General features: G+C 43.3%; 1 protein-coding gene across 1 annotated transcript in view; it reads right to left on the bottom strand.

Annotated features, from left to right (window-relative positions):
• The window catches only part of ASAH1 (N-acylsphingosine amidohydrolase 1), a 38,014-nt gene extending 28,163 nt beyond the window's left edge, over positions 1-9,851 (bottom strand). The window contains exon 1 of the mRNA XM_056114046.1: positions 9,720-9,851. Within this exon, the coding sequence (XP_055970021.1) occupies positions 9,720-9,797 (78 nt within the window). The 5' untranslated portion in view covers positions 9,798-9,851. The remainder of the gene's footprint in view (positions 1-9,719) is intronic.
• Between the last annotated feature and the right edge of the window lie 5,186 nt (positions 9,852-15,037).

Here is a 15,037-nt window from a genome sequence, read left to right as displayed (position 1 = left end):
CAGCTGGGCATGAGTCCTCCCCCACGAAGAGAAAGAAAACAACTAGCAACCATTGGTCCAGTTAACTGATGTTCCTACTGATGCCAAAGTCCCAGCAAATATTATCATCTAAAGGTTCATGGTGTAAAATATTTTCTTAGGACATATTTCTTCCACTGTTGCAATCTCATGTGATGTCAGTGACTCACCATTGGCAAATGGCTTGCTTTCTTTGGCTAATAAATCAGCAGCAGACATATTTGGTTGCAGTTTCATTTTACTTTTTAAAAGCGTATAAATCAATTTCTCAGATACTCTGCTTTACATTGTGTGCGTGCGTGCGTGCGTGCGTGTGTGTGTGTGTGTGTGTGTGTAACAACATAACTTTGACTGAACTAAAACTTGCTTAGACAGATGTGAGGGGAGACAAAGAGAAGGAATACATGTTCAAAAGAGAGTATGAGCTTCTTCAGAGTGGAAAAAGCAACAAAGTAGGGGCCCAAGAGATAGTACAGCAGGTAAGGCTCTTGTTCTTACACACAGCCAACCCAGGTTCTAGCCCCAGCATCCCATATGTTTCCCCCCCCGTACCACCCGGAGTGATTCCTGAGTGCTGAGCCAAGAGTAACCACTGAGCATTGTTGAGTGTGATCCAAAGGCAAAGACAAAAACAAGCAAGCAAGAAAAGCACAGAGAGGTAAGCAAGCAAGACCTGTGTTCAAGGGTTTGAACAACTGTGGGCTTGACAAGCAAGCCTTTATCTGGTGGGATTTTTGTTGTTGGTTTCTGGGACATATCTAGCGATGCTCAGGGGTTTCTCCTGGTTCTACACTCAAGAATTATATCTGGTAGTGCTCCGGGGATCATATGGGATGCCAGGGTTCAAAGTGAGGTCAGCTGAATACAAGGCAAGTGCCCTACCCGTTCCGGTCCCTTAAAGATGATTTTTCTGCTGACTCTTTTCCAAGGAGTTGAGAAGACTGTTCTGAGGACTGCTAAATCTCATGTTGACATAAGTTGTTTTCTTCTGGCACAGTCTAGTATCATTACATAATAAACACAGTATTTCAACACTCATTAAAGTAAAAAGATAATTTTTAATCTACTTTGCCAAAACAACACAACACTTAAAGTCTACTTCTTGTATTCACAATATAGACTTGAACTGGTAAAATATGTTTTAAATCTTGGGACCACAGCCAGTTCAGGACTTATTCCTGCCTCTGAGCTCAGGGGGATCGCCTTGTATGGTGCTCAAGGCACTGTATGCGATGTTGGGGATTGAACCCATGCCTGCCAAGTCCCCTGTCCACTGCGTATTTTCTCTTTTGGCCACTGGACTGTTAAAAAAATTGTTTATTTTCAGGCCACATTTTGGAGGTTCTTAGGGGACCCGATGTAGTGCCAGGGATCAAACCACATGCAAGGCAAAGTGCCTTGATACACTGGACCACCTCTCCAGCCCAGGCTGGTAAATTTTAAAGAGGCTAATACATAAGTTGACTTAACGTTGACTAATAAATGTGTAACATAATCTGAAATTCATTGAGTATCAGTAAAAAATCATGAACATATTTCTTATGAATTCTTTTGGTCCAATCAACTGTGGTAGTGTAAAAGCAGCCATAGGTAATATGCACACAGCACGTGGGACTAGGGACTGAACTCATGTCAGGACCATGTGCAACTTAACTGCTGTAATAGTTCCTGGCCCCTAAAGCCTAACATTTTAAACGGTGGGTGCAAGCCCATGTAGGGTCATGGGACTGAATGTAAGGGGGGGTAACAGGAAATTTGTTTTATTAAATAAAAAGTTTATGATTCAGCATTTTTAAATGTTTGATTTGTATACCTTATTTTATATACCTGGGATTACATAGAGCTTTAGGAGGGGAAAAAGATGTGGCAAGTGGAGAAAGCGTATCAAGTCCCGACTTAAAGCAATTTAAAGGCATGTGTTTCAGCTTGGAAGGTCAGAATTCTAGAACAGGTCCATAAGGCTGCGTTCTGCTTTGCTGGCATTCTGGCTTGTGCAGCTGCATTCTCCAACCACCAGGACCACTGCCAGTCTATGGCTTGCAGCCCCTGTCTTCACATTGATGCCAGAAGCATAGGACTGTCTGTCTTCTCTGGCATCTGCCTCTGATAATAACCTAAGATGAAATCAGGCTTCCCGGTATAATTTAGGAAGATGTTCTTTTCTCAAGATTCTTTACTAATTCCCATCTGCAAAGCACCCTTACGCAATATAAAGTAACTATATGTTTTGAGGTTTAGGACACGGACATCCTTGGTGCGCTATGAGTCATCCCGACACATGATCTATTCAAAAAAATCATGTCATGTGCATGTTAAGGAGGCAGGCTCAGTGTTCTTTCTGTGTAGTGCCTGAGAACACACCCAGGTTTCTTATACTCAAAGCATGCTCTCAACCTAGTGAGTTATCTCTTCAGCACACTACTACTTTTTCAGCAATAAAAATTTTGCGGATATTGCTCCAATATCTTATTAAATGCATACTCAGATAATATCTTTGATTTTTCCTCTTGGTTCATAAAGCCTAAACGATTTATTATCTAGCCCTGTAGAAAGTGTTTAATAACTTCTACCTCGGGGTAAAGACCTCCTGTTCTAATGTATATAATATAATCCATCATCTTTAAATGTTTGATTTGTTTGATTTGTATTCCTTATTTTATATACCTGGGATTACATAAAATTATATACATAAGCCTATACATAGGCTTATATATAGCTTTTTAGATCACACCCGGCGATGCTAAGGGGTTACTCCTGGCTCTGCACTCAGGATTTGCTCCTGGCGGTGCTTGGGGGACTATCTGGGATGCTGGGAATTGAACCTGGGATGGCCATGACCAAGGCAAATGCCCTACCTGCTGTGCTATCACTCCAGCCCCTCCTGTTCTAATATTTAACTAAAGAACAAGAAACAAATAAAAGCTTACAGAAAATATGGTAACTTAAGAAACAGAAGAAAGTACAAAATAAAATCACATGTATGTCAGATTCGACACACATAGCAAAGAGATAGTCAATATGCTGTTACAGCTATAAAAGAATAGAAAGATATGAAAAAAGATCATTCAATTAATTTAAAACATAAGGGGGGGCAGAGTGATAGTACAATGGGTAGAATATCTGCCTTGCATGCAGCCAACCAGGGTTCGATCCCCGGAATTTCATAAGGTCCCCTGAGCACCAAAAGGAGTAATTCCTAAGAACAGAGGAAGGAATAACTCCTGAGCATTGCTGGGTGTGACAAAAAAAAAAAAAAACCAACATCAACAACAAAAACACCCATAATGGATATGGTAGGAAACTTGCCATAATAGGGGGGGGGAAGAATACAATTAGGATAGAGAAGGGACCGCTATAACGCTGATAATTTGAAATGATCACTCTGGACAATAACTTGGTGCTAAAAGGAAGTAAAGGAATATGATAACCTTTCAGTAATAGTACTGCAAACCACAGTATCTGAAAGACAGAAAATGAGAGTGGGAGGGTCTGCCATAGTGGGGGCAGAGGAGTGGGGCAGGAAGGAAACTGGGGACATTGGTGGCAGGAAATGTACACTCGTGAAGAGACGGGTGTTGGAACAGGGTATGACTGGATCTCAATTATGAACAATCTTGTAACTGTGTATCTCACTGTCATTCAATTTAAAAAATTTTAAACATAATGGATAAGAAAATATTCCAGGATGTAGAAAAAAATATAGAAAAAAATAGAAGAAAAAAAAGAGAGGTTTAAATTCGAGCTCTTCAATCTTTCTTTACACCCACTGACCAAGAGAAATACGAAAAATATCTGTGAACTGATGTCTAACCACAGGATGGAGGCGGGGAACTTCCTATGAAAGAACAGAAAGACACTGCAATCAAAGTCAGTGAGCCCTAGATGAATGCTCAAAGAGAGTGACGCCATCAAATTTGGCAAGACATTCATTTCAGACCAGACCTTTGTAACTGGTCAAGGCATTGGTCAATTTAAAGGTTTAGAAGAATCATTAAATATAAGTCACTGTGAAGAGTGAGAGAGTCTGCTTCCCACACAGTCTTTCTTAAGATGTTACTTCAAGGAAGTACTTGAGCAAAACAAAGAAGTAAGTCAACAGAAAGGCGGCTCGGATCCAAAAGAGAATGGCTCTAACTTCCACCGGGTGGTAAAGGAAACCCTCCGGGAGGCAGCTCTTCAGTAGAGATAAAATGGTAAGAAATAAGCAAACAATAGTCCAACCTTGGATCACGGGATTGGAATAGTCCAGGAAATAGGTGTGCTAGAAGTGAGAACCCCACAACAGTCTCCGATTGAAGGGCAGGAAGGATGTGATGATATGAAAAAGGTCCATAATGCAGGTGCTTGAGGCTAGAGAGATAGTACTGCGAGTAAGGCCCTTGCCTTGCATGCAGCTGGCCTGTGTTTTATTCCTGGTACCCCATATGGTCCCCCAAGTCCCTCCAGGAATAATCCTCGAGCACAGAGCCAGGAGTAAGCGCTGAGCAATGCCAGGTGTGGCCCCCAAGTGAAAACAAGCAAGAATGTAGGAGTTAGCACAGCAGGCAGAGTGCTTGCCTTGAATGCAGCTGACGCAGGTTTGACCCCCAGCATTCCGTAGTAATTCCCTTGAGCACTGCCAGGACTGATCCCTGGGTGTTTTGGAGCCCCTAAAACACTACCTGGCCCCAAAACAAAAAGTGTGGGGGATGAGGGGAAGAGGGAAGAAACGTGTAGAAAAGAACATTTAAAGAAAGTAACCTAATTTTTATCCAGCACTGCATACGAGAACAGACAATAGCTAAAGTTGATTCAGACTAATTGATCATACCGTATGATCAGTAGAAAGATTCGCAAACATATCCAGGGGTGAGATTAAAAACTTTTAGTAGGGATGGAGAGATAGATAGTACTGCAGACAGGGTGCTTGCCTTCCACGCTGCCAACTTAAGTTCAATCCCTGGCACCATGTGTAGTCCCCTGAGCCCTGTCAGGAGCAATCTCTGAGCAGAGAGTCAGTTGTAAACCCTGAGCACTGCTGGGTGTGGCCCAAATAAGCAAAAACCAAGTAAAAAAACCAAAAACTCTACAAACTTTTAGCACCCGGTATAGCATGAATACCTACCACTCAAAAACTAGCATGACCAGAGAGGTAAGTTCTGACTCAATATCACCTGTAAGTATGTTTGCTTTTGCTTCTAGAGAAGGGGGTAGAAGGTAAAGGAAACGAAACAGGAGACTAAAACTTTCCTTCGGACACCCAACTGTATTAATGGATTTTCTTTAACCATATACACTTTCAGACAAATTTTAAAATATTAAACTTGGGGCAAGAGCCATAGTACAGAGGGTAGGGCATTTGCCTTGCACGCGGCCAACCTAGGTTCAATTCCCAACATCCCATATGGCCCCCTGAGCACTGCCAGGAGTAATTCCTGAGTGCAGAGCCAGGAGTAACCCCTGAGTATCACTGGGTGTGGCCCAAAAAGCAAAAAAATTAAAATTAAATTAAAAACTTGCAAGATTTCATTTATATTATGAGGATTTTTCAGAGAGTGAGTCTCTGAAGTTAGATTTCCAAGTATTCAGAATCATTACTGGATGAAATTATTAAAAAATAAGAACAGATTAGTCTTGGGAGACAGCCCAAATCACAGCGTATGTGGTAGGCCTTGAGCTCAACCTTCAGCAATCTGATGACCTCTAATTAACACTGGTGGCTGCCTGGTGGCCTCAACACCACTAGGGGTGGTCCCTGAAAGACATCACGTGCTTCAAGGAGGGCACATTACTCTCAATTTACCATTCCTTGTTTAGTCATGGGCCAGAGCGATAGCACAGCGGGCAGGGTGTTTGCCTTGCACGTGACAGACCAGGGTTTGATTCCTCCACCCCACTCGGAGAGTCCGGCAAGCTACTGACAGTATCCTGCCGGCAAGGCAAAGCCTAGCAAGCTACCCATGACGTATTCAATATGCCAAAAACAGTAACAACAAGTCTCACAATGGAGACGTTACTGCTGCCCACAAGAGCAAATTGATGAGCGATGGGAGGACAGTGCTACAGTGTTTAGTCATGCTGGAAATGGATATTTAAAAGTACCACTTTAGTTCAGAAAGTCTGTATTTGTGGGCCAGAATCCAGGAGCTAAGGTGCTTGCCTTGCATGCAGCTGACCCTGGCACATTGGTACTGTCCCCTGAGCACCACTAAGTGTGGCCGGCACCTTTCCACTGCTTCCAAAGAAATCCAGTTTTTAGTTCATTCTAACCTGTTCACCTCATACTCGTTCTTTATGTTTTTTTTAACTCAATCTTTCAAATGTCTTCACTATCAAACTTCTCATTTCGCTTAAGATGTGATTTGATGCCAAATTCAGTATATAGCCTTGCAATGAATCTCAGAACTTATGGGGAATGTTGTGGGCGCTGTGAAGGTTACTTAGCTGGTGAGAGAACCACGCCCAAGAGCCCCGGTCCAGACTATCTTCCTTCTTTCACTTTCCCACTGAGCCAATGGTAAAGCCAAAGTCTTAATTTAACTCTGAGAAAGGAACTATCTGCACTTCTGGTAGAAGTGAGGAACATTAGGAATCATGTAGTCTGGCCCTTGAATACAACAGGGCACACATGTATGATTCTCTGTGGCTGCCCAAGAATCATGATGTGAATATATAAATGTCCCCTGGCAGAAAAAAAGTTCCCCACCTCGCTCTAGGATTTGGATAATTTGGATAATCACTACATCAACTCAGCAAGTCAATAAAATACAATGACTTTCACGTGCCCTAATAATTATATTTCCCTGGCCTGGTTTCAAAAGCCAACACACAACTCAAATTATGAGGGAATGGGGAGCGAACTCAATGAGTACATGATTTGCAGGCCTCGGTTCAATCCCAGAAACATCCAGAACAACCCAGGAGCATGGGAGTAGCCTCTGAGCCAGGGCCACAGAATGTCAAGCAAAACACAAATACAAAAACAACAATGGCAAAATCTCAAGTGACAATACTATTTCTTACGGACAATTGTGAAGGGAACGTAAAATGCACTGTCGAGCCTTCAAGCTACGCAGTCATGGCAACAGAGCAACCGCGTAAAAAGAGACGAAAGTAAGACATTTTACTATTATAATATTGGCAGCCAGAAATTAGTGTGAAACAAGGAAGATATGAAACTGAATGGGAACTGTCTGCAAATAAATAGTAAATATGATAACAATTTTGAAAGGTAGTAGCTATGAAACAGGGCACTGGAGGTGACCAGTAGATAAAACTCAAAGGACATAGAACGGTTATTTTTGTGGGGTAGAGTAGACCGAGCTCTATACCCTCACCTTCAAACAAGACTTCTACAAGGAGAGCCAGCTTTAAGATAACTACAGACCTGAATTAGAATTACAGTGAACTCATTTGTTATTTAAAATTTCTTATCATCTCCAAATTTAACTATACATGATTTTAATAAATGACAACCTTATCAAGATAGGTAAAAATTAAAATAGGTAATAGGCAAAGATTGTAAATAGCTAATAAGTAGAGGTATCTGACAGCTTACTCAAAGGGCAAAAGCATGAAAATCTCTTCAGTGAGCCTTGTCCCTTAAAATATATCATGTATGTTTTTAAGTATGAACCCGATTTTATTTATTTATTTGGGGGGCACTCATGGCAGTGCTCAGATCTTACACCTGGCTCTGTGCTCAGGTCTCTTATCTCTCCTAAAGGAGTTTGAGGGCCTGTATGTGGTGCCGGGCATTGAACCTGGGGTGGCCACATGCAAGGCAAGTGTCCTACCCACTGACTATCATCCTAGACCAAAATATATAATATTCTTTAAAAAATGAAACAAACCTCACAGATGCTCCAAGTCATTTAAATGACTTTTGTTATCACTGAAAGGCAGTCATTATTATTATTATCAAAAATTCTGAAATACTTCTGAGTTTTATGTGGCCACAAGAGTTTATCTACAATGACCCAAAGTGAAAAACTGCTTAGGCTTATAAGATAAAGAGATCACTGGATTTCTGTGAGGATGCAAAAGTTCTAGTGCCATTCACTACCAGAATATTTCAGATCAGTAAAAAAACATGAACAGAACCCAGCACAGAGAGTCCAAAGTTTTCTTTTCCCATGTGCAATAATTAAACAAAACACCACTGCAAAAGAATGGCTCAACAAGAATGATTAGAAGTCCATATTAAAACTAAAATTCTCTATATTAATACTTCTAGTTTCCTGCTCTCACTTTTCTCATTTTGTGAAACATACGTGAAAGCAGCTCCCCCCCAAGCAAGTGGCTGGATTTTAACAAACCGCTGTCCTAAACAGCTACTCTGAAACCAATGCTGGTGGGGATAGCTGTTGATTCCAAAGAACTATTTAAAAACAGCTTGACAAGGTGATAGAGCATCTTCATGGGATGTCTATATATGCACATAAGCTGCTTTCCTGTTACTGTAATCACTGTACCCACAATCATGCCTCTGCTTTTGGACTTCTTTTTTTGGGGGGTGGGGGCACACCTGCTGGTGCTCAGGCATCACATCCCCCTGCGACTAGGGAGACCATATGAGGTGCCAGGCATAGAATCCCGGTGAACTACAGTGAATTAGAATTCGCTGTACTTCTAATTCAGGGTGCAAAGCCAATGGCCTACTGGCTGAACCATCCCTCCATACCCCCCCACCAACTGAACCCACTTTTAATAGACATCAATTTTAATTGAATGAATAACCCCATCTGAAAAGAACTTTTTTTTTTTTAAAAGCCGTTCTCCTTAGACGAATAGAAGAATAAAAACAACATGCACATCTTGCTTCTCTAGGTCATCCTCCTCAAGCCTCAGGTCAGATGTACCCAAGCTCCCATTCATCTGATCGGTTGGCACTCAAAGTTGCAGTCTGAGCGCTTTTTAGAGAAGAGAATGATGAAAGAGCAGCACCAGTCAAGAGTCAGGGAGGCTGCTTCGGTAGACAATAGTGTGACCTCTGGCTAGAGATTTTTCTCACTGTGGATCTATTTCCTCGTCTAGAAAATAAGTGTCGGGCTGCTCCCTCCCTGCGTCTTAGCGCTATCACGGCTGGTCCGTGACTTCCTCCTAGTGGGTAAAGCCACTGGTGAGACAGGAATGCATGTGACCCGGGGGTGACGGCCACAGCAGCCAGGGGGTCCAGCAGTCACGGGGTGCCCCGTGACTGCTTGCACTGCCCAGATGGGGCACGCGCAGGTCTTCCCAGGGTGCCCCCTGGGGACCTGAACTGCGCGCGCCCGCCCGCTCCGCTCGCTCGGGGCAGGCGGCTGGCACCCTCCGCGGAAAGTCACCCAGCGGTGCAGTGAACCGAGTTATTTACATCCGTCGACGGGAACTTTTTCCTCATTCAGGACGCGCGGGTCTGGAACTGGTAGAACGAGAACAATCACTGAACTCTGGGGGTGTGCAGATCACCAGGCACCAGTCTTTGGAGATCAGCCTTTCCCTCGAAATTTTGTTTCCGTGCTGCAGCCTGTACGGGACCAACCTGGGTGGGGTCCACCAGCCGGCTGGACACTCCTCTCCCCCCCCCGCGCGCGCGCGCATCCGTAGACCCGGGGACAGATGCGGTCGGGGACCCGCCGTTTTCCCCGCCGGCCCCGTCGCGCCCCGCAGCACCTGGGCACCCCCCCCCACCTCCCACACCTGCACGACCCGCTCTGCGCCCTCGGCTCCAGCTCACCCACCGGCGGCGCGTGCTGCGCCACGGCACAGGTAACGGCCGCGGCCAGGAGGACCATCGACAGGCGACGCGGGCCCAGCATCGTTCTGGCCACCGACGACGCTTCTCGGGGAGCCGGGCCAGGAGGCTGGAGGCACTTGCAGGACTCGGGGCAGGCCCCGCCCCCCCGCCGCCACGTGACCGGAGACCGGGCCACACCACGCGAGCCCCGGAGCGGGGGAGGAACGGAGGTCGAGGGTGGAGAGATCGGGGTAGAAAAGAAGAAGCGGCCCCTTCGTAGTGGCGACAAAAAGACAACGGGAGTAAATCTTTCTGAATAGAAAGGAGAGCCTCCGGGGGTAGGTCGCGTCCGCGCGGGGCCGCGACGCTGGTCACTGTTGACCCCCCCATCTGCCGAGAAGTGGTTGGTCCCGGAAAAAAGCTCCTCCCACTGGGCGGGGCCAGGGAGGCTTCTTTCCCGCCCCCAATCCCAGGTCGTGCCCGCCTAGAGCCGCGCCCTTCTCGGAGCTGGCGGCTGGAGGGAGCCTCCTGGGCCCGGGCCACTGCCCACGCGGAGGCTGGGGGTTCCGCTCCTCTCCGGGCCGGGTGCGGGGTCCACGCACAGCCTGGAGTCTAGACAGCGGCGTGAACGCACTGGTGGCCCCGACTTGGCCCTCTGAGATGAGGCTCTGTTGGAGGAGCATCTCCATCCCGAGCCTGCGGTCGCTGGACAATTCGGGTGGCGATCCAAGATCATCATCGCAACCCCGCAGTTTCTCGCCAGATTCTGAATTATTCCCTTGGCCTTTCACGGCAGCCCTGCGGGTCACGGGATTTAGGCTGCAGGAATTTGCGCTTAGACAGGTGCAAAGACCCAGTAGAACCGCGACTCTTCCTTTCGCTAAAGCTAAAGCGAAAGGAGATTCGCGGTGCTACTCAGCAGCGGTATTTTTATTTTTATTTTTATTTTTAATCGAACTCCTGAAAGTATTGAGGTTGGCTAAACTGAGCTAAACCCGGGAGGAAGGGAGGTCGGAGGCTTCTGCCTGGCCGGCACCTGAAAAACAGGATTTGCTTAGTCTAGCCTGGATGCGGTGCCCTAGTGGAAATGTCACTTCACAGTCCTACAGGAGGGGCCGAGAGGTAGCACGTTGATTGGGTAGAGCCTGGTCTTGCACGCTGCCAAATCCTCCTTTGATTCCCCAGAACCACATAAGAGCACCGCCAGGAGTAAACCCTGAGCACCGTCAAAACCAAAAACCACCACCAACACAACAAAGTCCTACGGGAAATCCTACCCTCTAGTTGACTCTTTTTTGAAACCCCAACTGTCATTTGTGTTGCTTCAGTAGAACTTAAAATTATGTGGCAAAAATCTTCAAGTGATTCTTTCTTCATGTATGTTTCGGGTGTGTACAACTCTACCCACTTTGTATTATTTCCTTAGAGGGAAAAAGTCAGTCTTTTTTTTTTGGTGGGAAGTTGGGAAATGAGAATTTGAAGTTTTAGTGTTTGAGGTTTGGGGCTTTTGTTTGTTTTTTTTTTGTTTTTAAGGAGTAGATGATTCCTGTCTTTAAGAAGGAATTTTGGCGCTGGAGCGATAGTACAGTGGGTAGGGCGTTTGCCTTGCACCTGGCTGACCTGGGTTCGATTTCCAGCATCCCATATGGTCCCCCAAGCACCACCAGGAGTAATACCTGAGTGCAGAGTCAGGAGGAACCCCTGAGCATTGCTGGGTGTGACCCAAAAGGAAAAAAAAAAAGAAGAAGGAAGTTTGACTTTCCAAACATATCTCATGATCAAAGTGGTTAAGTGATTTCTGACTCAACAATAAGCAAGTTAGATCATAGAAATGTTAATTTAGAAAATACTTTTAGTTGAGTTACAATATGCCAAGCATTTCTCCAGATACTAGGGAAAAGCAGGGAGGGGGAAAGAAAGAAAACAAAAACAAAATGACCAAAATTTTTTCCTTCTGAGGTTTCCATTATAGATGAGAAATGGACAATGAACATCACACTTATAAGATTTATATAAAACGCTAATATAAGATTTATAAAGAAAAAAGCAGAATAGCAGGAATTAAGAGGAGAAAGACACAACTTTAAGCAAGATGGACAAAGCAGACATTATTGAAAAAATAAAGTTAGAGCAATGATTTGAATAGTTCTGTTCAAAAGGGAATTGTATAGAGTGGATGCCAATGTAACAGGGAGCAGGCATAATTGTTGAAAAGGACTTAAAGTGAGATTGAAGGGGCCAGAGAGACAAAACAGTAGGTAGTTCACTTTCCTTGCATGTTGCCGACCAGGGTTTGATCCCTGATATACCATATGGTCCACTGAGTCCCACCAGGAGTGATCCCTGAGCACTGCCAGGTCTGACCCCAAAACAAAAGAAAAAGAAAATTAGGCTGAGCCTGCTATGTTCAGCTATAGCAAGTACAGGAATGTGAGTGGAGTAGAAAGAACAGGGGGTATACTTAATAGATGAAATCTGAGAGGTTATGGGGTGTACATCAGTTTATCATGAACATTGTAAACCATTGCAGAGAACTGGACTTCAGTATGGGAAAATGTGCAAAGTGTAAATACATTAAATTATCTTTGTATTTGGTTGCCGTATTTAGAAAATTTATTGCATTTTTAATTAAAGCCTCCCATCCAGAGCATTAGTTTCTCAAGGAGAGTATAATGGTTTGAATTTTTCTGTTGTTTGGAGACTACACAAATGGCATCCAGGCAGCCATGTAGTATCAGGGATAAAACTATGCTTCATAAAGTGCCACCTCTTCAGCAAGTTAATATTTTTATATTGTGAAATTATCTACCACCTTAAATTTAGTTATTATCCCTTCCTATGCTGCGTTACTTTTCCTTTTGATGAGAACTTTTAAGATCTACTCTTAGCAACCTATAAGTATACAACAGAATGTTAACGATAGTCTCTGCGATATTACATCCCCATATTATTTATTACTGGAAGTTCACATCTTTTGATCTTCTACACATTTTGCTTCCATCTCTGTCTCTGGCAATAATATATTCTATCTTTGGACTCTCTGTATCTATTTTGGGGTTTGGGAGTGTTTTTTCTGGAGTGGGGGGAGGAAGCCAGCGGCGCTCAGGGCTTACTCCTGGTACTTTATTTTTGTGTTTATTTCCCATACTCAAGTGTTTACATACTTATATTTGACCTATTTCACACAGCATAAGGCCTTCAAGTCTATATTGTCACAAAAGGTAAATTTTCATTCTTTTTTTTTCTGATTGAATATTAAACTCACACACAAATACCTATTTTGACTCTTCAGCTGTTGGTGGGTACTTCGGTTTTTCCATAGCTATTGTAAATATTGCAGTGAACTTAGAGGTTACTGATATATTTTTGACTTAATATTTTAATTAATTTTACTTTTAAAAATACCAGAGGTATAACTGCTGAATCATGTAGTAGTTATAATTCATGTTTGTGTGTGTGTGTGTGTGTGTGTGTGTGTGTGTGTGTGTGTGTGTTTGAGGGATCACATCAGATTGTGCTTAGAGCTTACTCCTGGCTCTGTGCTCTGGGATCCCTCCTGCTGAATGGACTGTATATGGTTGTATATGGTGCCGAGATTCCTTTTTTTTTATTGGAGGGGGGTACACCTGGACTTACTCCTGGCTTACTCAGGGATCACTCCTGGCAGTGCTTAGGGAACCATATAAGATGATGGTAGTCAAGCCCAGTATAGCCACATGCAAGGTAAGCACTCGGCCCTACCTGTCCTATCACTCTGACCCCATGTTCTGGGATTCTAACTAGGATCTAATATGCATGCAAGGCAAGCAGCTACCCCTGTACTATATCTCTGGCCCCCAAGTAAAATTCTTTATGCAGAAACTTACTGTAATTGGCATAATATTCTTAGGCATAATTTTATAAAGTTGCATTTTATTTTCAAAGACCTATTGTGTACCATTGAGCCTGACTGTTCAGACAAATTAAAAGTGTAAATCTGTATCATTAACACCATATCAACTTGCCATTTATTTTTGCCTACTCCATTTATTAATAGTAGAAATGTTAAGTTTGGGGTCCAGAGAGATAGTACAGCTGGTAGGGCATTTGCCTTGCATGTGACTAACCCAAGTTTGATCCCAGCATTCCGTATGTCCCCCCACTGCAGCCATATTCTTGAGTGCAGAGCCAGGAGTAGTGCCTGAGCACTGCCAGGTGTGGTCCCAATATAAATAAACAAACAAAAGAAATGTTAACCCAAGGTAAGGAGTATGGCCATAGGAAACTTTGCTGTGATTTGTGGCATACTGACCTATTCATAGAAAATAGTATGTAAATGGACACATGAATGATTATGTCGGTGGAAAGGGTGGTTCGAATGCTATCTTCATAGCCAACATCAAGTTTAAGACTTGGATAACCTGTTGAGTATGCAAGAGTCAGCATCATTAATCAAATTGTTTATCAGAATAGCTGAAGTTCTTGGCGAGCTGTGGACCTTTTCTCATCTCCTGCCTAACATTCCGAGGTTCCTGAGGTGGAGTCTTGATTTAAAATCATTGCAATCTAACCACCCCACCCTAAATGAAATCTCTCCAACCATTACCCCGAACAAGTATGACTTGATTTAATACAACTGAATATTCAAACACTCAAAAAGGTTTTTGGACTAGTAGCACTAGCACATTTTAAAAAAAGGGGATACACATTTTGGTCTGGGGGAAGTGGATATTTGTCTGGGTCACCCCCGCTGATTCTTGGCCTGGTAATGCAGGTCTGATGGTTTGGTGCCTCGACTCAATGGTACTCAGGTGCCACCAGTGCCATACTGGGTGGTTCTTGGTGGTAAGGTGCCATGTAGTACCAACGATCAAAATCAGGGTTTCAAACATGTTAGTACATGTTTAGTGTTTGGGTTATCTCTGTAGGCCTGGTTTTACATTCACTTATTTAAATTAAATATGTTAAATCTTTATGTTGTGCTCAATTTCTTCATACTGTTACTTACTAGTCTAGTGCTCACATTTGATGTACTTGCCCTTTCCCCAAATATAATACTAAAAATTTAAAAATTATCTTAATTGCCCTTTATACTGTTTTTATTTTTATGTTTTTTTGTAAGACATTTTTGATATATATTATAATTGGAGGAGCCACTTTATAAGTTCTTTTTGTCCTGTTTTTACTGTTCCACAGTTCTGTCCTTAAAGTTATCTTTCTTTTCAGTTCAATTTCAACAATGTTTAAATATTTTTGTTACTCTGACTTAATTTTTCTGCAGTTACATTTGAAATAATCTTTTCTGGTTAGTGAATGTTAGTGATTTTTCATAAAAAAATCTGT

The sequence above is a fragment of the Sorex fumeus genome, unplaced genomic scaffold (genome assembly GCF_029834395.1).
Source record: "Sorex fumeus unplaced genomic scaffold, SorFum_2.1 ptg000024l, whole genome shotgun sequence".
Taxonomy (NCBI): domain Eukaryota; kingdom Metazoa; phylum Chordata; class Mammalia; order Eulipotyphla; family Soricidae; genus Sorex; species Sorex fumeus.
The sequence above is the reverse complement of the archived record's forward strand: the minus strand, read 5'-3'. Positions and strand labels throughout refer to the sequence as shown.